Raw genomic sequence first — 26,565 nt, 5'->3', positions numbered from 1 at the left:
CAGAGACTGAGACAGGCAAACAAAGGGAGAAGCACCCAGAGAAGAGAAAGAGTGAGAAGGAAAGAGAAGAACAAGGTGAGGAATAGAGGGAGTGAGTGTGGAACAGTGTGGGGGGAACGAGGGACAGCTAGAGGGTGGCACTGAGTGGGACAGAACGAGAACAAACAAGCTGACCACAAAGATAGAGAGGAAAAGAAACGAACAGGAACAGAAAGAGAGGTGATAGCGAAAGGAAGCAATAATGAGATAAGACCAACAGAAAGGTGCAGAAAGAACAAAAGAGAAAATACGCAGTATAGGGACAAGACCAGAGATAGGAACACAAGTGGAAAAAAAGAGAGAGAAGGAGGCAGAGATATAACAGACGAACAGAGTGAGTGACAGCTTGTGCTTCTGATCAAAGGTGGAACATTGAAAACAGTATCGGACGGGTCCAGTTAGCAGAGTCACTGATTGGAGCAATGGAAGGGCATCTTACCATCCTGGGTAAGACATGATGGCTTTCTTTTCACATACACTCTCTTCATCGTAGAGGAAGTCCGACGAATTTCCCTTTTAATGTAGTTTCTATTAAGGGCAAAATGTTGAAAAAGCTTTTGATTTGTCATCAGTATTCCAGTCTATTAATTTATATCTGGAGAAAATGGTCCAAATCTACCGAATATCAATATCACACCTTCCGAGATATTGAGAGTAAGTGCGTGTGGGACTGTACCCCAGTGAGGGTCAGTGTGTGTGTGGGACTGTACCCCAGTGAGGGTCAGTGTGTGTATGGGATTGTACCCCAGTGAGGGGCACTGTGTGTGTGTGGGACTGTACCCCAGTGAGGGTCAGTGTGTGTGAGACTGTGCCCCAGTGAGGGTCAGTGTGTGTGTGTGTGTGTGGGACTGTACCCAGTGAGGGTCAGTGTATGTGTGGGACTGTGCCCCCAGTCAGAGTCAGTGTGTGTGGGACTGTACCCCAGTGAGGGGCAGTGTGTGTATGGGATTGTACCCCAGTGAGGGGCACTGTGTGTGTGTGGGATTGTACCCCAGTGAGGGTCAGTGTGTGTGTGTGTGGGACTGTACCCCAGTGAGGGTCAGTGTGTGTGGGACTGTACCCCAGTGAGGGTCAGTGTGTGTGAGACTGTGCCCAGTGAGGGTCAGTGTGTGTGTGTGTGTGGGACTGTACCCAGTGAGGGTCAGTGTATGTGTGGGACTGTACCCAGTGAGAGTCAGTGTATGTGTGGGACTGTACCCCCAGTCAGAGTCAGTGTGTGTGGGACTGTACCCCAGTGAGGGGCAGTGTGTGTATGGGATTGTACCCCAGTGAGGGGCAGTGTGTGTATGGGATTGTACCCCAGTGAGGGGCACTGTGTGTGTGTGGGATTGTACCCCAGTGAGGGTCAGTGTGTGTGTTGACTGTACCCAGTGAGGGTCAGTGTGTGTGTGTGTGGGACTGTACCCCAGTGAGGGTCAGTGTGTGTGTGGGACTGTACCCAGTGAGGGTCAGTGTCTGTGTGTGTGTGGGACTGTACCCCAGTGAGGGTCAGTGTGTGTGTTGACTGTACCCAGTGAGGGTCAGTGTGTGTGTGTGTGGGACTGTACCCCAGTGAGGGTCAGTATGTGTGGGACTGTACCCCAGTGAGGGTCAGTGTGTGTGGGACTGTACCCCAGTGAGGGTCAGTGTGTGTATGGGATTGTACCCCAGTGAGGGTCAGTGTGTGTGGGACTGTACCCCAGGGAGAGTCAGTGTGTATGGGGCTGTACCCCAGTGAGTGTCAGTGTGTGCGTGTGGGACTGTAGCCCAGTGAGAGTCAGTGTGTGCGTGTGGGAATGTCTCCCAGTGATGTGTCAGTGTGTGTGGACTGTACCCCAGTGAGAGTCAGTGTGTGGGGGACTGTACCCCAATGAGGGTCAGTGTGTGTGGGACTGTACCCCAGTGAGGGGCATTTATGTGTGGGATTGTACCCCAGTGAGGGTCAGTGTGTGTGTGTCGGACTGTACCCCAGTGAGGGTCAGTGTGTGTGGGACTGTACCCCAGTGAGAGTCAGTGTGTGTGTGTCGGACTGTACCCCAGTGAGGGTCAGTGTGTGTGTGTCGGACTGTACCCCAGTGAGGGGCAGTGTGTGTGGGACTGTACCCCAGTGAGAGTCAGTGTGTGTGTGTCGGACTGTACCCCAGTGAGGGGCAGTGTGTGTGGGACTGTACCCCAGTGAGAGTCCGTGTGTGTGGGAATGTACCCCAGTGAGGGGCATTTATTTGTGGGACTGTACCCAGAGAGGGTCAATATGTGTGTGGGACTGTACCCCAGAGAGAGTGCGTGTGTGACTGTACCCCAGTGAGAGTCTGTGCATGTGTGGGACTCTACCTCAGTGAGGGTCAGTGTGTGTGTGCGACTATATCCTAGTGAGGGTCAGTGTGTGTGGGAGTGTACCCCAGTGAGGGTCAGTGTATGGGGGAGGGGGGGGTGACTGTACCCCACTGAGTGTCAGTGTGTGTGTGACTGTAACCCAGTGAGGGTCAGTGTGTGTGTGGGACTTTACCCCAGTCAGAGTCAATGTCCGTGTGTGGGACTGTATCACAGTGACAGTCAGTGTGTGTGGGACTGTACCCCAGTGAGGGTCAGTATGTGTGTGACTGTATCTCAGTGTGGTTCAGTGTGAGTGGGACTGTACTCCAATGAGGGTCAGTGTGTGTGGGATTGTACCCCAGTGAGGGTCAGTGTGTGTGGGATTGTACCCCAGTTAGGGTCTGTGTGTGTGAGGTATTGTACCCCGAGTGAGGGTCAGTGTGTGTGGGACCATACCCCAGTGAGGGTCAGTTTGTGTGTGGGACTGTACCCCAGTGAGGGTCAGTGTGTGTGTGGGACTGTATCCCAGTGAGTGTCAGTGTGTGCGTGGGACTGTACCCCAAGTAAGGGTCAGTGTGTGTGTGGGACCGTACCCCAGTGAGGGTCAGTGTGTATGTGAGACTGTACCCCAGTGAGGGTTACTGTGTGTGTGTGGACTGTACCCCAGTGAGGGTCAGTGTGTCTCACACACAAACAAATACAAATGTACTAATAGCAGAGTGGAATGAATTCAGGTTGATCAGCTGAGGCTGTCTGCAGACCTGGCCACAGGATGAACAGTGCGAGTGAACGGTTCAGATCTGGTGATCCTTCCTGTGGTATTTCCAGGACAGGCTGGCCTTTTCCAGCAGCTTGATTTTAGATTCGTTATTCCCATCTGTTTGATGGTCTGCAGCACCACCTTAGTTTCAATATGTCGTAATCATCTCTCAGCGTCATTGAATCCAATTATAGGTCATCCATTTGGTTGCTATTCTGCTCTTACTCACACTATCTCACACACTTGGTCACCCTCAGACTCCGGGTATTCAACATTCCACTCACACCCTGTGTATGAAGTGGAGGTGCTGTTGTTGCACTGGGAGTGGACAAAGTAAAAAATCCCCCAATACCAGGTTAGAGTCCAACAGGTTTATTTGGAAGCACTAGCTTTCGGAGCACTGCTCCTTCATCAGGTGGGGCAGGATCATAGGACATATGATCATTGTGTCATACAACTTATGCCATATATTGAACAAACCTGAATTGTATTTGCAGAAACATTCTATTTTGTTCAAAAAGCACACAATCTGCAGTTAGTCCATGTAACATTTTATAAACTCCTACTTTGGAAATAGAACCAGTCTGACCCAAGATTGGGATACACACTCTGACCTCACACCTTTAATGCATTGGCTGAGCTGAGATGTCACCTGTTTTATAAAACCTTAAGTTATCTCGGGAATGTGCCTTGGAGGTAGTGCTGGGATTGACATATTAATGAACTGAAACCAGCAACCCATTCTAAAAGCTGAAAGACTTCAGCGATCTGGGTTTGTTCAATATATCCTATCAGTTGTGTGACATTGATCTTTTACTATAAATTCTGTGTCCTATGATCCTGCCCCCTCTGGCTGCCTGATGAGGGAGCAGCGTTCTGAAAGTTAGTGCTTCCAAATAAATCTGATGGACAATACCCTGGTGTTGTGGGATTTTTAACTAGTTGTATGATCTTTTAATCTCTCTGCCCTTAATCTCCCTTCCTATAAATTCTGGGTTCTGTGTGCTTCCCTATCACTTCACCTGACAATGGAGCTGCGCTCCAAAAATTTGTGATTTCAAACAAACTGATTGGACTATAACTCGGTATCGTTATCATTAAAAGTAGAATTGAAGAGGAAGCTTTTTTCTCTGAGTGGATCGTGAGTCTCCAGAACTTTCTTCCTCAGAAGTTGGTGGAAACAAAGTGTTTCAATGTTTTTAAGGAAGAAATCACTATGTTGTTGGTAAGAAAAGGGGTGAAGAGTTATTTGGGGTGGGAATGTGGAATGATCATGGCTGATCTGATCTTTTTGTGGAGTGCAATGGTGGAGGCGAGTGGCTGAGGGAAAGGGGCTGCGTGGGGCTGGGAAAAGTGAGTTGTTGTCAGTAATGGCTCCTGTCTCTGTGTTTCAGCTTCTCCAACTGCAGGGATGGCCACTGCAGTCAATAACAGCATTGTCTACTCAACTACTGAAGCGACAATGATCCCAAACTCAACCACAGGTGGGTCAGAGGTGAAGAGTGTGGGTCAGAGGTGAAGAGTGTGGGTCAGAGGTGAAGAGTGCGGATCTGGGCTAGAGCTGCTGGAAAAGTGGAAGCAGTGGTTGGTTGGAGAGGTGGGGCAGGAGGAGAGGGTCAGGTATGGTTACTGATCCGGGAATGTGTCCCTGTCTTGATGGAGGTGGACTCTCAGAATGTCATGGCATTCCTACGGACAATCTGCCCTGGGTCAGTTGCTGTACTTCTGCAGTACCGTATCAATATCTCATTGTACCTTGATCTCACACCACACAAACACCAGGCAATGACCATCTCCAACAAGAGACAATTTAACAGCCATTCCAGTGTTACCATCACTGAATCCTCCACTGTCAACATCCTGGGGTTACCATTGACCAGAAACTCAACTGGACTCACCCCATAAACACAATGGCTTCAAGAGCAGGTCAGAGCCCAGGAATACTGTGGCAACTAACTCCCCTCCTGACTCCCCAAAACCTGTCCCACCATCTACAAGGCACAAGTCAGGAGTGTGATGGAATGCTCCCCACTTGCCCTGGATGGGGGCAGCTCCAACAACACTCAAGAAGTTTGACACCATCCAGAACAAAGCAGCCGCAAACACCCACTCCCTCCCCCACCGACACTCACTAACAGCAATGTGTACTATCTCCAAGATGTACTGCAGAAACTCACCAAAGATCCTCAGACAACACCTTCCAAACCCATAACCACTTCCATCTAGAAGGACAAGGGCAGCGGATGCATGGGAACACCACCCCCACAAGTTCCCCTCCAAGCCACTCACCATCCTGACTTGGAAATATAACGCTGTTCCTTCAATGTCGCTGGGTCAAAATCCTGGAATTCCCTCCCTCAGGGACATTGTGGGTGAGGACTGGAGGTAGAAAGCAGCTCACCTCCACCCTCCTCAAGGGAAATTAAGGACAGACAACAAATACTGGTCCAGCCAGCAATGCCCATTCTGGTGAATTATGTTAGGCATTGCTGGGTAACACATGAGAGATTGAGTTACCCTGTGTGATGGAGTCAACACAAAAGTTATTAGGTTTCATCCAAGTACACAAAGTCCACTTTACCTCCTGACAGACTCAGAGTAACTGAAAACATGGACCACACTTCTGTACTTAACTGTTATGTATTATAATTAAATAAATTCTCGTTACAGGTAAACAATTATTAACTGTCAGCATCGTTCATATCCACAAGCTGTTCAGGAACTCTAGAGCCAATCAGAATGTTGTCAGCAGGCTGATGATCTGATCACTGTCATACAAACCAAGCAGCTAAATGTTGCCAGCCGAATCCCACTGGGCACACTTGCCCAGTGCCATGCCATCTACGTACACCTTCGCCCACAAAGCAGCAGTGTAAATAGAACACACATTGAGCTTCAGGATCTTGCTTTTTAAAAGTACAGCAAATTCCATCCCCAGTCCCTTGTTCTAAAGTGATCCTTTTCTCAATGCAGTCCCAATCAAAAAGAAAGTAAAACTCAAAGATGTGGACTTTAAAAAGGATTGTTTTTACTGGTGGGGGGGTGGGGCGGGGCCTGTTTTAGGAAGGATATTATTGAAGCATTGTGCTTCAGCGTCACTCAGAGCCTTGTTGGAGCAGTTAGTATTAGGAGGGAGGGCCACTGAGAGCACCATTACCATGGAAACCAATCACACTCCCCGTCCCTCCCCATGACACCTTCCCGAAACCCAATTTCCTGCCATCACTCACTGCTAGTCTGTGCTCCAGCAATGGTTTGGGTCTCTACGGTGGTTTGAAATTTTGACAAAGTTCTGTGTGGGAGACGAGTCAGGTAATTAGATAACATGGAATTCAGTGAAAGTTTGACAAAACTGGCTTGACAGCAGGAAACAGAGAGGGTTGGGTTGTTTTTCAGAATGGAGGACCGTGACCAATAGTGTTCCACAGGGATCGATGCTGGAACTGCATTCGTTTGTCATTTATATCAATGATTTCGATGAGATTTTAAAAGGCGTGGTTAGTAAGTTTGCGGATGACACCAACATTGGTGAAGTTGTGGACGATGAAGAAGAGTTATCTAAGAGTACAAAGAGATTGATCAATTGGGTCAATGGGCTGAGGAGTGGCAGGTGGAGTTTAATTTGGATAAACAAGGCATTGCATTTAGTAAGATAAACAAAGGCGGGAGTTATACAATTAGAAGTACAGGTGAATGCTAAGATACAGGTACAAGCAAATGCTAAGATTTTGTGAGTCCATTCAGTACTCTAACAACAGGAGGGTAGAAACTGTTTTGAAACTGGCTGGTGTGTGTGTTCAGGCTCCTGTACCTTCTCCCCGATGGTAGAGGTTGTAGAAAAACATTGCCAGGTTGGGATGGATCTTTGAGAATGCTGGCGGCCTTTCCTGGACAACGGGCCTGGTAGATGGATTCTACAGATGGGAGGTTGGCCTTTGTGATTGTCCGGGCCGAGTTCACCACTCTCTGTAACCGTCTCCGATCTTGAAAGGTACAGTTACCATACCAGGTAGTGATATATTCAGACAGAATGCTCTCGATGGCGCATCTATAAAAGTTGTCAAGGGTATTCATCGTCATACCAAATTTCCTCAGCTGCCTGAGGAAGAAGAGACGTTGTTGGGCCTTTGTAACCAGTGCCTCCACATGGAGAGTCCAAGAAAGCTTGTTGTGGTTAACCACTCCCAGGAGCTTGACACTCTCCACTGGTTCCACCTCTGTGCTGTTAATGTGTAGGAGGCATGAGTAACATCCCACCGAAAGTCAATAATGAGTTCCTTGGTTTTGCCAGCATTGAGAGCTAGGTTGTTCTCAGTGCACCATTTTTCCAGGTCTTCCACCTCCCTTCTATAGTCTGTTTCATTGCCATCTGAGATTCAACCAACTGTGATGGTATCATCAGCGAACTTGTAAATGGTATTAGTCTGGTATTTGGTGACACAATCATGAGTATCCAGTGAGTACAGTAGGGGGCTGAGTACACACCCCTGGGGGGGGGGGGTGCTCCAGTGTTGAGTGTTAGTGAGGATGAAATATTGTCCCCAATCTTCACTTTTTATGGCCTGTTGGTCAGGAAACTGAGGATCCAGTTGCAGAGAGTGGGGCTTAGTCCGAGATCACTAAGTTTAGTAATCAGTCTTGAGGGGATAATAGTGTTGAAGGCTGAACCTTACTCAATGATAGGATTCTTACGTAGCTGTTCTTGGTGTCAAGATGTTCTAGGCAGGAGTGAAGGGAAAGTGATGTGCCATCTGATGTGGATCTGTTGGTCCGATAGTCAAATTGGAGTGGGTCAAGAGTAGTGGGGAGGCTGGAGTTGATTAATGCCATGACCAGCCTTTCAAAGCACTTCATGACCTCCAAAGTTAGGGCCGCTGGACGATGGTCATTGGGACATGCTGCATGAGCCATCTCAGACACAGGGATGATGTTGGCCCTTTGAATACAGGATTGGGACATTATGTTGAGGTGGTACAGGGCATTGATGAGGCCTCTTCTGGAGTACTGTGTTCAGTTTTGGTTGCCCTGTTATTGGAAGGATATTACTAAACTGGAGAGAGTTCACAAGAAGTTTACCAGGATGTCCGCTGAGAATGAAGTGTTTGAGTTATGAGGAGGGTGGGACTTTTTTCACTGGATTGTAGGAGGTTAAGAGGTGACTATATAAAGGTTTATGAGGTGAGCGACAAGTGGGGGTTTCCAAGTTTAGAGGCATATTTTTTAAGGTGAGAGGAGAAAGATTTAAAAAAGACATGAGGTATAACTTTTTTCCACAGAGAACTAGCAGAGGGAATGGTGGTTATGCGTACAACACTTGAACATTTGGATAAGTAGATGAATAAGAAATGTTTGGAGGGATTTGGGCCAAGTGCAGGTGGGACTAGTTCAGTTTGGGTTATGGTTGGCCTGGACTGGTTGGATGAAGGGTCTGTTTCTGGGTGACTTTATGACTCTGCTGGCTCCTGTGATGATCCTAGTTTCTATGATGTTGGGTCCAATGAAGATTCTGTTCTCTGGTGAATGTTGGGTGCAGCAATGATCCTTATGCCCCAGACCGCTCGATAGAAAGGCCAGCATTCCATGAGCTTTCTTGATTATTTTCTGCACCTGTTGGTGACATCTTAAAGATCTGTGAACCTGAATCCTCCAAGCGTCTTTGAACAATCACTGTATTTAACTTCATACCATTGAGAAAGGACCCTGATGTATCCTTCCTCCGTTAAAAATCAATAACCTGACACTTGCTAACACTGAATCCAATCTGCTACAGTTTTTCCCATTCACCTCGTCTATCAATATCCTGTTGTAAGTTTATTTTATCTTTGTCTCTGTCATGTGCTCTCTCACTCTGTCTTTCTCACACACACATTCTCACACTGTCTCTCTCACTCTCTTTTGCTCTTGCACTTTCTCTCTCTCCTTTACACCCTCCCCTTTCTCACTCTCAAGTCTCTGTCTCTCACTCTCTCTCGGTCTCTGTCTCACTCCCCTGCTCGCTCACCCCTTTCCTCACTGGCTGCTGGTACTGATGTCTCTCATGTTTTGTAGAAGGAAATCACTCCAATCGCTCAGGCTCCAGCCTCCAGCTCTTGGTGATGGTGGTCCTGGTGTTACTGATCGCTGCTGTAGTTGGACTCATTGTGTGGTTCAAGAGGTGAGTGTCCCAACAATAGCCTCTGGTCTAGGATCCCAGGGGCTACTGCCCACATAAGAATCTCAACTCTTCAACAAAATCCTGAACAACTCACCCAATCAGTACGTCACTAGGTCCTGTAAATTGTCATTAGTTCATGCATCAGATGCGTAGCTGTAGTGTCTGGTTCTGACACACCCTGGTTTGGTGTGCTCCTGAGACATGTTAATGGGAGGCAGAGTAGGACAGGTCTTTTTGTAAGGTCCTTTTTAGCTGCTCTGAAAAGCTGCTTTGTGGCCTTTTGTTGGTCTTGGTATTTGTTCCATTCTGAGGGATCTGTACTGCTCTTTGCATTTTTGTTAGCCCTTTCTAAAAGAATTTGTGCTGTTCCCCACCTCCCTGGGTGCCCATGGCTGCTTTTATTCTGAGCTACAGCTTTTCCTTCTCATGGATTACAAGCTGCTTCTGAATGGTGTTCACAGACTGTCCACGGTTTCCTGGTTACCCGTTAGCTATTGGCAGAGTTTCCCAGTTTGTGTGGCCAATCCTTGTCCCATCCCATTAAAGTCTGCCTTACCTATAAACAAAAATCTACTATTTGATCTTTGCTTATCTCTTACAAACAATATTAAACTCCGTAATGTTGTGATCTCTATTTGGCAAATATTCACAAACAACTAGGTGACCAATGAAGACTTTGCTCGTTACTATATCCAGTATTGCTTCTCCCCTTGTTGCATCCAAGACACAATCCTGGACACACACAAGAAATTTACAGACTTTTTGTAGGTGCCCGTCTGCCTTTTCCAGTCTATGTTAAGGCTAAACTACCCCATTAGTATTACTCTGGGCAGCTCAGTGGTTAGCACTGCTGCATCACAGCGCCAGAGACCCAGGTTCATTTCCTGACTCAGGTGACTGACTGTGTGGAGTTTGCACATTCTCCCCGTGTCTGCGTAGGTTTCCTCCGGGTGCTTCGGTTTCCTCCCACAGTCCAAAGATGTCCGGGTTAGGGTGGATTGGCCATGGGAAGTTGTCCATTGTGTTCAGGGATGTGCAGGCTAGATGGGTTAGCTATGGGAAATTCTGGATTAGTGGTGCTGGAAGAGCACAGCTGTTCAGGCAGCATCCGAGGAGCTTCGAAATCGACGTTTTGGGCAAAAGCCCTTCATCCTGATGAAGGGCTTTTGCCCGAAATGTCAATTTCGAAGCTACTTGGATGCTGCCTGAACTGCTGTGCTCTTCCAGCACCACTAATCCAGAGTCTGGTTTCCAGCATCTGCAGTCATTGTTTTTACCTAGCTATGGGAAACGCAGGGTTACTCAAAAAGGTAGAGGGGTGGGTCTGGGTAGAAGCGCAGCAGGTCAGGCAGCATCTGAGGAGCAGACAAATTGATATATCAGGTAAAAGGCCTTCCTGATGAAGGGCTTTTCTCCAAAACATCAATTTTCCTGCTCTTCAGATAGCTGCCTGGCCTGCTCTGATTTTTTAACTTTGTCCACCCCCGTCCAACACCGGCTACTTTACGTCATTTTCTAAGGTCCACGTCTGTTCTGAAGAACCATCATTCTGGATTTGAAATATGAACTCTGCTTCTGTTTCCATAGACCTGCTGAATCTCTCCAGCAGTTTCTGCTTTTAGCCTAATTTGCCTTGTAGTGGCTGAACCATAAAAGGATTTTGTCTCGTCCTGCTGTGATTCGCTGTCTAGCTTCTGAAGGGCTTTTTCCCGAAACATCAATTCTCCTGCTCCTCGGATGCTGCCTGACCTGCTGTGCTTTTCCAGCACCACACTAATCTAGACTCTGATCTCCAGTATCCACAGTGTCCACCTCTGCCTTGCTGTGATTCACTGTCTAACTCCAATCAGTTTGCTGTGATGAGCTATTTCAATGTGAAGTGTCTCATTCAAATTAACAGGACCACTGTAATTAATGAGGGTCATTATGAATGAGCAGGTGTTCCAGACAACTGGATTCCAGGTTCCAGACAATGACCACTGTCCTGGACCCTCAGGCAGTCTGATAACGTTTTCCTGACAGAGGGGCAGTTTACTGTAGGGATGATGGAGAGAGTGAGCACTGGAGATCCTAGAGATCAGAGTCAAAGAGAGTGGTGCTGGAAAAACAAGGCAGTCAGGCAGCATCTGAGGAGCAGGAGAATTGACGTTTCGGGCAGAAGCCCTTCATTTCCTGACGAAAAGCTTATGCCCGAAACGTCGATTCTCCTGCTCCTCGGATGCTGCCTGGCTTGCTGTGTTTTTCCAACTCCACACTCTTCGACTCTGTACGGATGATGGAGATAAAATCTCTTATTGCCTATTCCAGAAAAAAGAGGAAACGCAGGAAATCTTGGATAAGTCGGATAAAATCGGGAGAGAACATTCCAGAAGCAAGGAACAGCGTGTCACTGGTGAAAGTACTGCCTTCACCACGACATTTGCAAAGCACACCTCGGCAAACCAATGGGATACGTTCATCACGCATAGCACCGGGAACACAACCTGTACAGGTACACCGCCTATCAGTGTGTACAGGTACACCGTCTATCAGTGCGTATGGGTACACCGTCTATCAGTGTGTACGGGTACACCGTCTATCAGTGTGTACAGGTACACCGTCTATCAGTGTGTACGGGTACACTGTCTATCAGTGCGTACAGGTACACCGTCTATCAGTGTATACAGGTACACTGTCTATCAGTGCGTACGGATACACCGTCTATCAGTGCGTACGGGTACACTGTCTATCAGTGTGTACGGGTACACCGTCTATCAGTGCGTACGGATACACCGTCTATCAGTGCGTACGGATACACCGTCTATCAGTGCGTACGGGTACACTGTCTATCAGTGCGTACGGGTACACAGTCTATCAGTGCGTACGGGTACACCGTCTATCAGTGCGTACGGGTACACCGTCTATCAGTGCGTACGGGTACACCGTCTATCAGTGTGTACGGGTACACCGTCTATCAGTGTGTACGGGTACACTGTCTATCAGTGCGTACAGGTACACCGTCTATCAGTGTATACAGGTACACTGTCTATCAGTGCGTACGGGTACACCGTCTATCAGTGTGTACGGGTACACTGTCTATCAGTGCGTACGGGTACACCGTCTATCAGTGTGTACGGGTACACTGTCTATCAGTGCGTATGGGTACACCGTCTATCAGTGTGTACGGGTACACCGTCTATCAGTGCGTACAGGTACACCGTCTATCAGTGTATACAGGTACACTGTCTATCAGTGCGTACGGGTACACCGTCTATCAGTGTGTACGGGTACACCGTCTATCAGTGCGTACGGGTACACTGTCTATCAGTGTGTACGGGTACACCGTCTATCAGTGTGTACGGGTACACTGTCTATCAGTGCGTACGGATACACCGTCTATCAGTGCGTACGGGTACACTGTCTATCAGTGTGTACGGGTACACCGTCTATCAGTGCGTACGGATACACCGTCTATCAGTGCGTACGGATACACCGTCTATCAGTGCGTACGGGTACACTGTCTATCAGTGCGTACGGGTACACCGTCTATCAGTGCGTACGGGTACACCGTCTATCAGTGCGTACGGGTACACCGTCTATCAGTGCGTACGGGTACACCGTCTATCAGTGTGTACGGGTACACCGTCTATCAGTGTGTACGGGTACACTGTCTATCAGTGCGTACAGGTACACCGTCTATCAGTGTATACAGGTACACTGTCTATCAGTGCGTACGGGTACACCGTCTATCAGTGTGTACGGGTACACTGTCTATCAGTGCGTACGGGTACACCGTCTATCAGTGTGTACGGGTACACTGTCTATCAGTGCGTATGGGTACACCGTCTATCAGTGTGTACGGGTACACCGTCTATCAGTGCGTACAGGTACACCGTCTATCAGTGTATACAGGTACACTGTCTATCAGTGCGTACGGGTACACCGTCTATCAGTGTGTACGGGTACACCGTCTATCAGTGCGTACGGGTACACTGTCTATCAGTGCGTACGGGTACACTGTCTATCAGTGCGTACGGGTACACCGTCTATCAGTGTATACAGGTACACTGTCTATCAGTGCCTACAGGTACACCTTCTATCAGTGTGTGCAGGTATTGAGTATATCAATATGTATAGTTACAGTGTCTATCAGTGTGTACATGTGTTGGGTCTATCAGTATGTACAGGGACAAGACATATCAGTGTGTACAGGCACGGGGTCTATCAGGATGTACAGGTACGGGGTCTATCAGGCTGTACATGTATTGGGTATATATCAGCGTGTGCAGCTACAGGATCTATCAGTGTACACAAGTATTGGGTCTATCAATGTGTACAGGTATTGGGTCTGTCAATGTGCACTGGACTGCGGTCTGTCAGTGTGCACTGGTCTGGGGTCTGTTAGTGTGTACATGCATTGGGTACATCAACGTGTACAGGTATTGGGTCTATCAATGTGTACAGGCATGGGGTACATTAGCGTGCACAGGTACGGGTATATCAGTGTGTACAGGTGTTGGTTATATCAATGTGCACAGGTATTGAGTATATCAGCATGTGCAGCTACAGGGTCTACCAATGTATCAGTGTACATAGGTACAGAGTCTATTAGTGTGTACAGGTGTTGTGTTTATCAATGTGTACAGATGTTTGGTCTACCAGTGTATACAGGTATTGGGTATATCAATGTGTAAGATTTTGAGTGTATCATCGTGTACGGGTATTGGGTCTATCAGTGTGCATTTGTATTGGGTACATCAATGTTTACAGGTATTGGTTATATCAATGTGCACAGGTGCATGGGGTCTACCAGTGTGTACGGGTATGGGGTATATCAGTGTGTACAGTTATTAGGTATATCAGTGTGTACAGGTATGGGGTATATCAGTATGTACAGTTATTGGGTATATCAGTATGTACATGTATTGAGTATATCAATGTGTACAGGTACTGTGTATATCAGTGTGTACAGGTATTGGATCTGTCAGTGTGTACATGTATTGGGTGTATCAACGTGTACAGGTACAGTGTCTATCAATATGTACAGGTATGGGGTCTACTAGAGGATACTGGTATTAATATTTCAATGTGTATAGGTATTGGGTTTATCAATGTGTGCAGGTACAAGGTCTATATATGTGTATCGGATATATCAGTATGTACAGGGTCTATCAGTGTGTACAGGTTTGGGGTCTATCTGTGTGTTCAGGTACCAAGGTATATCAGTGTGTACAGATAGCGGAGTATATCAGCGTGTCCTATACTGAGGTATATCAGCGTGTACGGGATATATCAGTATGTACTGTACTGAGGTATATCGATGTCTACAGGTATGGTGTATTGTATATCAGTGTATATAGGTATGGGGTATATCACTGTGTACTATACTACGGTATATCAGTGTGTACTGTGCTGTACTGAAGTATATCAGTGTCTACAGGTATAGGGTATATCAGTGTGTACCGTACTGGCATCTATCAGTGTGTGCAAGTATGGGATGTATCAGTCTGTACAGGTGCAGGATATATCAGTGTGTACAGGTACAGGGTATATTAGTTTGTACAGGTATGGGGTCTGTCAGTCTGTACAGGTACAGAGTATATCAATGTGTACAGTTACAGGGATACCAGTCTGTACAGGTATGGGGTATATCAGTGTGTACAGGCACGGGGTCTATCAGTGTGTACAGGCACGGGGTCTATCAGTGTGTAGAGGTACAGGGTATATCAATGTGTACAGGTACAGGGTCTATCAGTATGTAGAGGTACAGGGTATATCAATGTGTACAGGTACAGGGTCTATCAGTGTGTACAGGCACTGAGATATATCAGTGTGTACAGGTATGGGATATATCAGTGTGTATGGGTACTGAGGTTTATAAGTGTGTAAACTGTATTGAGGTATATCAGTATGTACAAGTACTGGGGTATATTTGTGATCAGGTATGTCAATCACTTAAATTGATTGTCCTTTGGATTCAAAGAGTAATGGCTGTGTGGGGTTGTGTTGAGGGATTGGGTAGGTCTTGATGTGGGAGATCAGCTGTGATCTCAAGGAAGGGGTTGCAGACTCGAGGGGTTGAATGGCCTCTTCCTGTTCCTATTGTACTCACCCATTCCCCCACCCCCTGGTCGGGGCTGGCTGTTTGCTCTGTTGTTTGTAGCCCGTGCATTTCACTGTGGAAGACCTATCTTTACTCGAGGTTTTGAAGATTGGGAAGCAAGGGAAGTTCTATCGAGCAAAAATCACCAGGGGAAACTGCAAAGGCCATCGGCTGGTCACCTGCAAACTGACCATGAAGAGTAAGTCACTGGGAATGGGGCTGTACATGATGGGTCGAGAGAGTGTGGTGCTGGAAAAACACAGCCGGTCAGGCAGCATCCGAGGAGCAGGAGAGTCGGCGTTTCGGCCACAAGCCCTTCATCAGGAATGAGGCTGGGAGTTGAGGGGGTGGTGAGATAACTGGGTGTGTGGCGTGGGGCTGGGGAGAAGGTAGCTGGGAGTGCGATAGGTGGATGAAGGTGGGGGTAAAGGTGACAGATCGGAGAGGAGGGTGGAGTGGATTGGTGGGAAGGAAGATGGACAGGTAGGACAGGTCATGAGGGCGGTGTCGAGTTGGAGGGTTGGAACTGGGGGTGGGAGGGGAGGTGAGGAAACTGTTGAAGTCCACATTGATGCCCTGGGGTTGAAGTGTTCCGAGGCGGAAGATGAGGCGTTCTTCCTCCAGGTGTCTGGTGGTGAGGGAGCGGCGATGAAGGAGGCCCAGGACCTCCATGTCCTCGGCAGAGTGGGAGGGGGAGTTGAAATGTTGGGCCACAGGGCGGTGTGGTTGATTGGTGCGGGTGTCCCGGAGATGTTCCCTAAAGCGCTCTGCTAGGATGCGCCCAGTCTCCCCAATGTAGAGGAGACCACATCGGGAGCAACGGATACAATAAATGATATTAGTGGATGTGCAAGTAAAACTTTGATGGATGTGGAAGGCTCCTTTAGGGCCTTGGATAGAGGTGAGGGAGGAGGTGTGGGCGCAGGTTTTACAGTTCCTGCGGTGACAGGAATGATGACAGGAATGTCCGGGTGACACGGTGTCACTGTCTGGCTGTAACCTTTCCCATTGCCTCTGGTAGCTGTATCCCAGCAGAGACTGCAGGTGGAGATTGGCATCATGAACAAACTGGGCTATCACAAGAATATCATCCAGCTCTTGGAGTGGAACATCTCACAGGGTAAATGTGTGTGTGTGTGTGTGTGTTGGGGGTTTGTGTGTGAGAGAGAGTGTGCGTGGGGGTGGGGGTGTGAGAGGGTGTGTGTGAGAGTGTGTGTGGGGGCGTGTGTGTGAGAGAGTATGTGTGAGTGTGTGGGGGTGTGTGTGAGAGAGTGTGGGGGGGGTGAGAGAGTGTGTGTTGGGGGGGTGAGAGAGTGTGTGTTGGGGGTGTGTGTGAGAGAGAGTGTGTGTGGGGGTGGGGGTGTGAGAGAGTATGTGTGAGTGTGTGGGGGTGTGTGTGAGAAGGTGTGTGTGTGGTGAGGGTGTGAGAGTGTGTGTGGGGGTGTGTGTGAGATAGTGTGTGTGTGGGGGAAATGTGTGAGAGTGTGTGTGTGGGGGAAATGTGTGAGAGTGTGTGTGTGGGGGAAATGTGTGAGAGTGTATGTGTGGGGGATGTGTGAGAGTGTGTGGGGGTGTGTGTGAGAGGGTGTGTGTGTGGTGGGGGTGTGAGAGTGTGTGGGGGTGTGTGTGAGAGGGTGTGTGTGTGGTGGGGGTGTGAGAGTGTGTGAGTGTGTGTGTAAGAGTGTGTGTGGGGGGTTGTGTGAGAGAGGATGTGTGTGGGGGGTTGTGCGTGAGAGTGTGTGGGGTTGTGTGTGAGAGAGTGTGTGGGGGGGTTGTGTGTGAGAATGTGTGTGTGAGTGTGTGTGAGGGGGTGTGTGTGAGTGTGTGTGGGGGGTTGTGTGTGAGTGTGTGTGGGGGGTTGTGTGTGAGAGTGTGTGGGGGGTTGTGTGTGAGAGAATGTGTGTGAGTGTGTGAGAGAGAGTGTGTGTGGGGGGGGGGGGGTGAGAGTGTGTGTGTGTGTGGGGGGTGGGTGTGGAGGTGTGAGATGGGTGTCCGTGTATGTGGGGGTTGGAGGTGGGTGAGGATATCTGTCTGTGTGTGTGGAGGTTGTGGGGGGTGGGTGGGGGGGGGGTGTGGGGGGGTGGATGTGGGAGGTTGGATGTGGTGGAGTGTGTGTGTGTGTGTGGGGCAGTAGGGGGTAAATGTGAGGGCCATCCTCCCACTCTGAGCCAGTGCCCGGTCTGTTACAGAGCCTTACATCCTGATAATGGAACATGTGGGAAATCGGAATCTGAAAACATTTTTACAGAATAACAGGCCCCAGTTGTCCATCTGTAAGGACCTGCAAACCCAGCTGACGTTATCTGCCTATTTCATTTCCCTGGGGATGGAGCACATTGCTTCAAGAAAGGTAAATACTTGGTTCGGTACAGCTTACCTTGGCCCAGTTCAGCCCTGTCAGGCCCAGTTTGGTATTGCTGAGCTTGGATCGGCTCGGTTCAGTTCGAATCGGTGCAGTTCAGTTTGGCTCATTTCAGTGTTTGGTTTGATTTGGTGCTGCTGGGCTCAGTGGGACTCAGCTCAGTTCGGCTTGTTTCGTGTCAGTGTGGCTCGGTGCAGCTCGGCTCAGCTCAGTTTGGTTCTGGTCAGTATGGCTCAATGCAAAATAGTGCAGCTTGGAACACCTTGGTGCAGTTTAGTGTGGTTTGGTGTGGCTGGGTTTGGGTCGGTCTAGCTCAATGATGCTGCTTGATGCCCAGCAGATTGCTCACCGGGACTTGGCAGCAAGAAACATTCTGGTTGGTCGATTTCCACAAGAGTGCAAGATTGCAGAGTTCAGTCTAGCTGCTGATCTGTCCAATACAGGTGCCGTGAAGTGTAAGAAAGGAAGAGGGGTGAGTATGATCAGCAACTCTTTCTTTTCTCAAAGCAGTCTCTTTCAGGAGTGACACAGAGCAGCAGGATCTGGAAAGTAATCGCTCTGTGGGAGTTGTGAATTGTCCCTCATCATCACTGCCTTCACAGGTAAAACTGCAGGAAACACAGAATGAATACTGCCTGTGGCTGCCTTCCACTGAGGTAGCAGCATTCATTTAGATCACATCTGGCTGCAGCATTTACAGACCAGGATCATGCTCCCTCAGTGTAACACACTCCCTGGATAGAGCAGCCCAGAGATCAGGGGATTCAATCCATCAGAGACATGATAGATAAGGAGATGCCCCAGAATCAGCACAGCATTATGTCAGAAAGGACCTCTCAGAATCACCACCATCACAACAATGACACTCACAGACTAATTCTCACAGTCAAACAGTGACAGACCTGTCCCCACCCGTACTGTCCCCCAGTGTTATACAGTGACAGACCTGTCCCCACCAGTACTGTAGCCCAGTGTTATACAGTGACAGACCTGTCCCCACCAGTACTGTACCCAAGTGTTATACAGTGACAGACCTGTCCCCACCAGTACCGTACCCCAGTGTTATACAATGACAGACCTGTCCCCACCAGTACTGTACCCCAGTGTTATACAGTGACAGACCTGTCCCCTACCAGTACTGTACCCCAGTGTTATACAGTGACAGACCTGTCCCCACCAGTACTGTACCCCAGTGTTATACAATGACAGACCTGTCCCCACCTGTACTGTACCCCAGTGTTACATAATGACAGACCTGTCCCCACCAGTACTGTACCCCAGTGTTATACAGTAACACTCCTGTCCCCACCTGTACTGTCCCCCAGTGTTATTCAGTGACAGATCTGTCCCCACCAGGACTGTACCCCAGTGTTATACACTGACAGACCTGTCCCCACCAGTACTGTGCCCCAGTGTTATACAGTGACAGACCTGTCCCCACCAGTACTGTTATCCAAGTGTTATACAGTGACAGACCTGTCCCCACCAGTACTGTTATCCAAGTGTTATACAGTCACAGACCTGTCACCATCAGTACTGTACCCCAGTGTTTCACAATGACAGACCTACCCCCACCAGGACAGTACCCCAGTGTTATACAGTGACAGACCTGTCCCCACCAGTACTGTACCCCAGTGTTATACAGTGACAGACCTGTCCCCACCAGTACTGTTATCCAAGTGTTATACAGTCACAGACCTGTCCCCATCAGTACTGTACCCCAGTGTTTCACAATGACAGACCTACCCCCACCAGGACAGTACCCCAGTGTTATAACAGTGACAGACCTGTCCCCACTAGTACAGTACCCCAGTGTTATACAATGACAGACCTACCCCTACCAGTACCCCCAGTGTTATACAGTGACAGACCTGTCCCCACCAGTACTGTACCCCAGTGTTATACAGTGACAGACCTGTCCCCACCAGTATCGTACCCCAGTGTTATACAATGACAGACCTGTCCCCACCAGTACTGTACCCCAGTGTTATACAGTGACAGACCTGTCCCCCACCAGTACTGTACCCCAGTGTTATACAGTGACAGACCTGTCCCCTACCAGTACTGTACCCCAGTGTTATACAATGACAGACCTGCCCCCACCCGAACTGTACCCCAGTGTTATATTTGAATTGAAAATTTAACAACTTCTGAATGAAAACTATTTCCAATCAGCATCTTAAATGGCTCTCCCCCATCTTAATTTTTAAGATGCACCTTGTTCTCGATTCCCTCAGTGTAACATCCTCTCAGCATCAACCATGTTCGTCTGCTTTGAATCTTTTATAATCAGGTCACCTCTCATTCTTTAAACTCTAATGAGCATGCAGTGCCAACCTCCTCAACCTCTCTGAATGACACAACCCTTCATCCCAGGAATTAGATGAGTGTCTGTACACTGAGCTGCCTCCAGTGTCAGTATATCCTGGCCTCAAGTCAGGCAAACAAACTGTGCTCCAGGCTGGGGCCCTGTCAGTGAATGGTCAGCTCCTGAAGTTGGCATCCAGGCCTGGGGCCTGGTCTCGGGGATTGGTCTTGGGAGGGTGGTCTTGGGGCCTGCTTTCGGGGAGTGGTCTCTGGGATTTGGTCTGAGGGAGTGGTCTCTGGGATTTGGTCTCAGGAGTTGGTCTCAGGGAGTGGTCTCGGGCTAGTCTCGGAGTGTGATCTTGGGGCTTGGACTCGGGGATTGGTCTGGGAGGGTGGTCTTGGGGCCTGGTCTTGGGGAGTGGTCTCAGGTCCTAGTCTAAGGCCGGTCTCAGGGGATGGTCTTGGGGATTGGTCTTTGGCTTGTCTTAGGAACTGGTCTTGGGGAGTTGTCTTAGGGAGTGGTCTTGGGCTGGTCTCAAGGCCTCATCTTGGGGAATGGTCTCAGGGAGTGGTCTCGGGGAGTGGTCTCGGGGAGTGGTCTCGGGGAGTGGTCTCTGGGAGTCGTCTCACGGAGTGGTCTTGGGGGAGTGGCCTCGGGGAGTGGTCCTGGGGAGTGGTCTCAGGGAGTGGTCTCGGGGAGTGGTCTCACGGAGTGGTCTCGGGGAGTGGTCTCAGGGAGTGGTCTCGGGGAGTGGTCTCGGGGAGTGGTCTCGGGGAGTGGTCTCGGGGAGTGGTCTCGGGGAGTGGTCTCAGGGAGTGGTCTCACGGAGTGGTCTCGGGGAGTGGTCTCACGGAGTGGTCTCGGGGAGTGGTCTCGGGGAGTGGTCTCGGGGAGTGGTCTCACGGAGTGGTCTCGGGGAGTGGTCTCGGGGAGTGGTCTCACGGAGTAGTCTCGGGGAGTGGTCTCGGGGAGTGGTCTCGGGGGTTGGTCTCGGGGAATGGTCTCGGGGGTTGGTCTCGGGGAGTGGTCTCGGGGAGTGGTCTCGGGGGTTGGTCTCGGGGAATGGTCTCGGGGGTTGGTCTCGGGGAATGGTCTCGGGGGTTGGTCTCGGGGGGTGGTCTCGGGGAGTGGTCTCGGGGAGTGGTCTCGGGGGTTGGTCTCGGGGAGTGGTCTCTGTGTGCTCCACCCTCGTTCCCTCCTGTACACAGACTATCCTCCTGATGGTTTGATCTTTCTGTGCAGATGCCGGGCATTCCATTCCGTTGGTACCCACCTGAGTTCTTTACTGATGGGATTTACTCTTTGTACGGGGATGTCTGGGCTTTCGGCATTCTACTCTGGGAGTTGGAAACTTTGGGTAAGAATATGTTGCATAACCATGGCAACTTCTCCCAACCCCCCTAACCCCAAAACTCTGGTCTCCTCCAGACATGTCTCCCCCATCCCGGCAGCTGGCTCACTATATTCCTGTTTCACTTTCCCCTCGACAGCACAGCGCGCCCCCCCCCCCACCCCCCCCCCCCCCCCCCCCCCCCCCCCCCCCCCCCGTAGCCCCCACACGTTAAAGCTGACAGTTCTCTCGATGATGCTGTCACTCAAAGCCAGGATAGTCCTAAGGGAGGCTTAGTGATCGATAGGTTCATGGTATTAACCTGCACACTGAGTTCACAGCTGGACAGAGTCTGTTTAAGGAGACAGAATGCTGCACAGTGTGGACAGTCAATGTGTTTGACATCCTCTTCCTACCCTCAACACCTCCATGTGAGACAGGGTCATCGATGACTCTGCTGATTCACTCTCTGTCTTCCTGTGTCTCTCTCCCTCTTTCTCACTCTGTGTGTCTCTCACTTTCTCTTCCTCTATCTCTCTCACTCTCTCCCCAATTCACACTCTCTCTCTCTCACCCACTGACCTTCCCACTCCCTTAACCTCACTTTCCCACTATACTCCCACTCTCCCTTCCCTCCCTCACACTTTCTCCCCCTCATTCTCTTTATCTACCCTTTTTCCGCCAGTCTCACTCGTTCTTGCCCCTTGCAGTCTCTCTCTCCTGCTCTTTTCACAACCTCATGCTCCCTCCCCCATTCTCCCTCTCACTCTACCTCTCTCATCAGCCCTCACACTCTCACTCTCTCTGTCTCCAGGTAGTTCCCCATACCCAGAGTTTGAGACAGCTGAACAGGTAGTACTGAATGTTTGCTCTGGATACAAAATGAAGAAACCCTCACAGTGTCGAGATGAGATGTAAGAGGCCAACGTTCATCTGAGTATGATTTCTGACGTTCTCTTCCCACTCGCAAAACATGTTTAGATAATAGTGATGGAGGCTGTAGGAGAGTCATTGTAGAGGGAGCTTTACTCTGTATCTATCCCCGTGCTGTCCCTGTTCTGGGGAGTGTTTGATGGGGGGACAGTGTAGAGGGAGCTTTACTCTGTATCTAACCCCGTGCTGTCCCTGTCCTGGGAGTGTTTGATGGGGACAGTGTAGAGGGTGCTTTACTCTGTACCTAACCCTGTGCTGTCCCTGTCCTGGGAATGTTTGATGGGGACAGTGTAGAGGGAGCTTTACTCTGTACCTAACCCTGTGCTGTCCCTGTCCTGGGAGTATTTGATGGGGACAGTGTAGAGGAAGCTTTACTCTGTATCTATCCCCGTGCTGTCCCTGTTCTGGGAGTGTTTGATGGTGACAGTGTAGAGAGAGCTTTACTCTGTATCTAATACCGTGCTGTCCCTGTCCTGGGAGTGTTTGATGGGGGACAGTGTAGAGGAAGCTTTTCTCTGTATCTATCCCCGTGCTGTCCCTGTCCTGGGGAGTGTTTGATGGGGGACAGTGTAGAGGGAGCTTTACTCTGTATCTATCCCCGTGCTGTCCCTGTCCTGGGGAGTGTTTGATGGGGGGACAGTGTACAGGAAGCTTTACTCTGTACCTAACCCTGTGCTGTCCCTGTCCTGGGAATGTTTGATGGTGACAGTGTAGAGGGAGCTTTACTCTGTACCTAACCCTGTGCTGTCCCTGTCCTGGGAGTATTTGATGGGGACAGTGTAGAGGGAGCTTTACTCAGTATCTATCCCCGTGCTGTCCCTGTCCTGGGAGTGTTTGATGGGGGACAGTGTAGAGGGAGCTTTACTCTGTATCTAACCCCGTGCTGTCCCTGTCCTGTGTATGTTTGATGGTGACAGTGTAGAGGGTGCTTTACTCTGTATCTAACCCCGTGCTGTCCCTGTCCTGGGAGTGTTTGATGGTGACAGTGTAGAGGGAGCTTTACTCTGTAGCTAACCCCGTGCTGTCCCTGTCCTGGGAGTGTTTGATGGGGACAGTGTAGAGGGAGCTTTTCTCTGTATCTAACCCCGTGCTGTCCCTGTCCTGGAAGTGTTTGATGGTGACAGTGTAGAGGGAGCTTTACTCTGTATCTAACCCCGTGCTGTCCCTGTCCTGGGAGTGTTTGATGGGGACAGTGTAGAGGGTGCTTTACTCTGTATCTAACCCCGTGCTGTCCCTGTCCTGGGAGTGTTTGATGGGGGGACAGTGTAGAGGGAGCTTTACTCTGTCTGTCCCTGTCCTGTGTGTGTTTGATGGGGGGACAGTGTAGATGGAGCTTTACTCTGTATCTAACCCCGTGCTGTCCCTGTCCTGGGAGTGTTTGATGGGGGGACAGTGTAGAGGGTGCTTTACTCTGTATCTAACCCCGTGCTGTCCCTGTCCTGGGAGTGTTTGATGGTGACAGTGTAGATGGAGCTTTACTCTGTATCTAACCCCGTGCTGTCCCTGTGCTGGGAGTGTTTGATGGGGACTGTACTAACCTTGCAGCGTCCCTGTTTCTAAGAAGTCATTGTATTTTTTCAGTTATGAAATGATGGATTTTTGTTGGATGGAGAGACATGAGGAGCGGCCAACATTCTCTGACATCATGAAGTACTTGGAGGACTTGGTTGAGAATGACGCAGTGAGTAATCACTGTGTTTACACTACCCCAGGGAAAGGCTCATTATCCTTCTGACCCCTCAGCTCCGGTCAGTTAGCAAAAAGGAGTGAGGGCCATTGCCAAGAGCTCTGTCATTAGTTTCACATGTTCCATATTCAAATAATTAATAATTAGATTTACTCAAACTCCCAAGTCTGTCCCTTCAGGAACTGTATCCCAGTGAGAGTCAGCCCCTTCGGGAACTGTATCCCAGTGAGAGTCAGCCCCTTCGGGAACTGTATCCCAGTGAGAGACAGCCCCTTCAGGAACTGTATCCCAGTGAGAGACAGCCCCTTCAGGAACTGTATCCCAGTGAGAGACAGCCCCTTCAGGAACTGTATCCCAGTGAGAGTCAGCCCCTTCGGGAACTGTATCCCAGTGAGAGACAGCCCCTTCAGGAACTGTATCCCAGTGAGAGACAGCCCCTTCAGGAACTGTATCCCAGTGAGAGTCAGCCCCTTCAGGAACTGTATCCCAGTAAGAGACAGCACCATTAGGAACTGTATCCCAGTGAGACACAGCCCCTTCGGGAACTGTATCCCAGTGAGAGACAGCCCCTTCGGGAACTGTATCCCAGTGAGAGTCAGCCCCTTCGGGAACTGTATCCCAGTGAGAGTCAGCCCCTTCGGGAACTGTATCCCAGTGAGAGACAGCCCCTTCGGGAACTGTATCCCAGTGAGAGTCAGCCCCTTCGGGAACTGTATCCCAGTGATAGACAGCCCCTTCGGGAACTGTATCCCAGTGATAGACAGCCCCTTCGGGAACTGTATCCCAGTGAGAGACAGGCCCTTCGGGAACTGTATCCCAGTGAGAGACAGCCCCTTCGGGAACTGTATCCCAGTGAGAGTCAGCCCCTTCGGGAACTGTATCCCAGTGAGAGACAGCCCCTTCGGGAACTGTATCCCAGTGAGAGACAGCCCCTTCGGGAACTGTATCCCAGTGATAGACAGCCCCTTCGGGAACTGTATCCCAGTGAGAGACAGCCCCTTCGGGAACTGTATCCCAGTGAGAGACAGCCCCTTCGGGAACTGTATCCCAGTGAGAGTCAGCCCCTTCAGGAACTGTATCCCAGTGAGAGTCAGCCCCTTCGGGAACTGTATCCCAGTGATAGACAGCCCCTTCAGGAACTGTATCCCAGTGAGAGTCAGCCCCTTCAGGAACTGTATCCCAGTGAGAGTCAGCCCCTTCGGGAACTGTATCCCAGTGATAGACAGCACTAGTAGTTGTTGGAGAGCGAGTTGGTTACAATTTGTATTGAGTCTGAACGTTGTTTGTGAATAATACTCTGATCCCTTTCTCTGCAGGATTACATTCAGGTGGATGACTGTATTGAGGAACCTGAGCTGGTTAACTCTACCCCATGGACCATACCTCAGTCTGCCTCTGTCCAAAACACCTACGTCAGGGGCTGGTTTGATTCAGTGTGAAACAGCACTGCATATGTTGGGGAAAGATTGACAAATGATCTCATCATTAAATCCTTGACACTTTAGTGTGAGAGTCTGGAACTAATGTGAATTGAGTGCTATTCTCTGAAGATAGTCATGTGTCCTCCGAGACCGGGATGCTGGTGTGTTCATCTGGTCCATGAGCCTTAGGATTGAGATCGTTGTCTGAGAGTGGAGCAGAACAGGAGAAATAACTGCAGGAGATGGCCATCTGACCCCTTGAGTCATTTCTGCTATTCAATCCACATCAGGTCTTGACTTAGGTTTGCTGCCTATCCCTCAGTGATCTTGACTCCCTTGTCAATGAACGGTCTTGAATTAATTCAAAGAGCCAGCCTGTTCTGCCCTCTTACAGAGCACATGCCATAGTCTGGAGGGTCTCTGAAAGGAGAACTACTACTTCTCCATCTCAACTGGGAGATCCCTCACACTGGAGCTGTTTCCCACCCCTCCCATCCTGTTCTCTACTCCCCCCCAAGAGGGAAAGCATCCCTCACAATGGCATACACTTCAATAAGGTCAGCTCTCATTTTTCTCAACTCCAATTACTACAAGCCCAACCTCGTCAATCTTACACATGAGACAGTAATCGTAAAGTGTGGCTCTGGAAAAGCACAGCAGATCAGGCAGCATCCGAGGAGCAGGAGAGTCAATGTTTTGGGTTCACTTTGTTGACTCTGACTCTCCACCATCTGCAGTTTTCACTTTCTCCTTCATTCCAGAAATCAACACAATTTGAACCTTCCCAGAATAATTTTCAATGAAATTTTATCCCTGACTTAAAGAAGGAAATGGATACTCTGGATATTCGTTGTTGTAATTGGATAATACAGTTTAATGTATTCTTTATTAAATACTATAATGAAGGCTAGTTAGCTCAGTAGCTGAAGGCCTATTGCCTAGTTCAGAATCATTAAATATATTTGGTGTATCCATAGCTATCTCATAGATGTTATTCTAGCATTTTACATTATCTGTGAGCAGTGTAATCTTAAATACCTCAGAAGCTTGGTTATGTAGACTGTAGTAAGGTAACAAGTGGAGGCCATTTAGCTCAGCGGCCAGATGGCTACTGTGTGGTTCAGAATCATGTTAAGATTTCAGGTTCAATTCCTGTTCCAGCTGCAGTGGGTTTGGGACTTGTCTCCCTGAGAATGG

The 26,565-nt window shown here is 49.4% G+C and overlaps 1 protein-coding gene across 3 annotated transcripts; it reads left to right on the top strand.

Moving 5' to 3' along the window:
* LOC140491252 (tyrosine kinase receptor Cad96Ca) lies at positions 1–25,616 on the top strand. 3 transcript variants are annotated; one of them, XM_072589216.1, is made up of 13 exons: positions 1–75; positions 404–486; positions 4,486–4,575; positions 9,140–9,245; positions 11,553–11,736; positions 15,388–15,526; positions 16,349–16,447; positions 17,517–17,677; positions 18,030–18,161; positions 21,240–21,354; positions 22,142–22,241; positions 23,842–23,941; positions 25,264–25,616. In XM_072589216.1, exons 2-13 carry the CDS (start codon positions 462–464, stop codon positions 25,384–25,386), a joined length of 1,374 nt encoding a protein of 457 aa, XP_072445317.1. In that variant the 5' UTR covers positions 1–75; positions 404–461; the 3' UTR covers positions 25,387–25,616. The 3 variants fall into 3 exon arrangements, with proteins under 3 accessions (XP_072445317.1, XP_072445319.1, XP_072445318.1); XM_072589218.1 differs by lacking the exon at positions 18,030–18,161; XM_072589217.1 differs by lacking the exon at positions 1–75 and having other exon boundaries at positions 127–486.
* Positions 25,617–26,565: the final 949 nt, after the last annotated feature.

This window comes from Chiloscyllium punctatum, chromosome 19 (genome assembly GCF_047496795.1).
Source record: "Chiloscyllium punctatum isolate Juve2018m chromosome 19, sChiPun1.3, whole genome shotgun sequence".
Lineage (NCBI taxonomy): Eukaryota > Metazoa > Chordata > Chondrichthyes > Orectolobiformes > Hemiscylliidae > Chiloscyllium > Chiloscyllium punctatum.
This window is presented reverse-complemented; position numbering and strand designations above follow the sequence as displayed.

What these genes read in the sequence shown, in the direction of transcription:
- LOC140491252 (XM_072589216.1), top strand. Translation starts at nt 462, where the DNA reads ATGGAAGGGCATCTTACCATCCTGG. An exon ending in CTGCAAACTGACCATGAAGA is followed by an intron (nt 15,527 to 16,348) that starts GTAAGTCACTGG and finishes TGCCTCTGGTAG; the next exon opens with CTGTATCCCAGCAGAGACTG. An exon ending in TCACAGTGTCGAGATGAGAT is followed by an intron (nt 22,242 to 23,841) that starts GTAAGAGGCCAA and finishes GTATTTTTTCAG; the next exon opens with TTATGAAATGATGGATTTTT.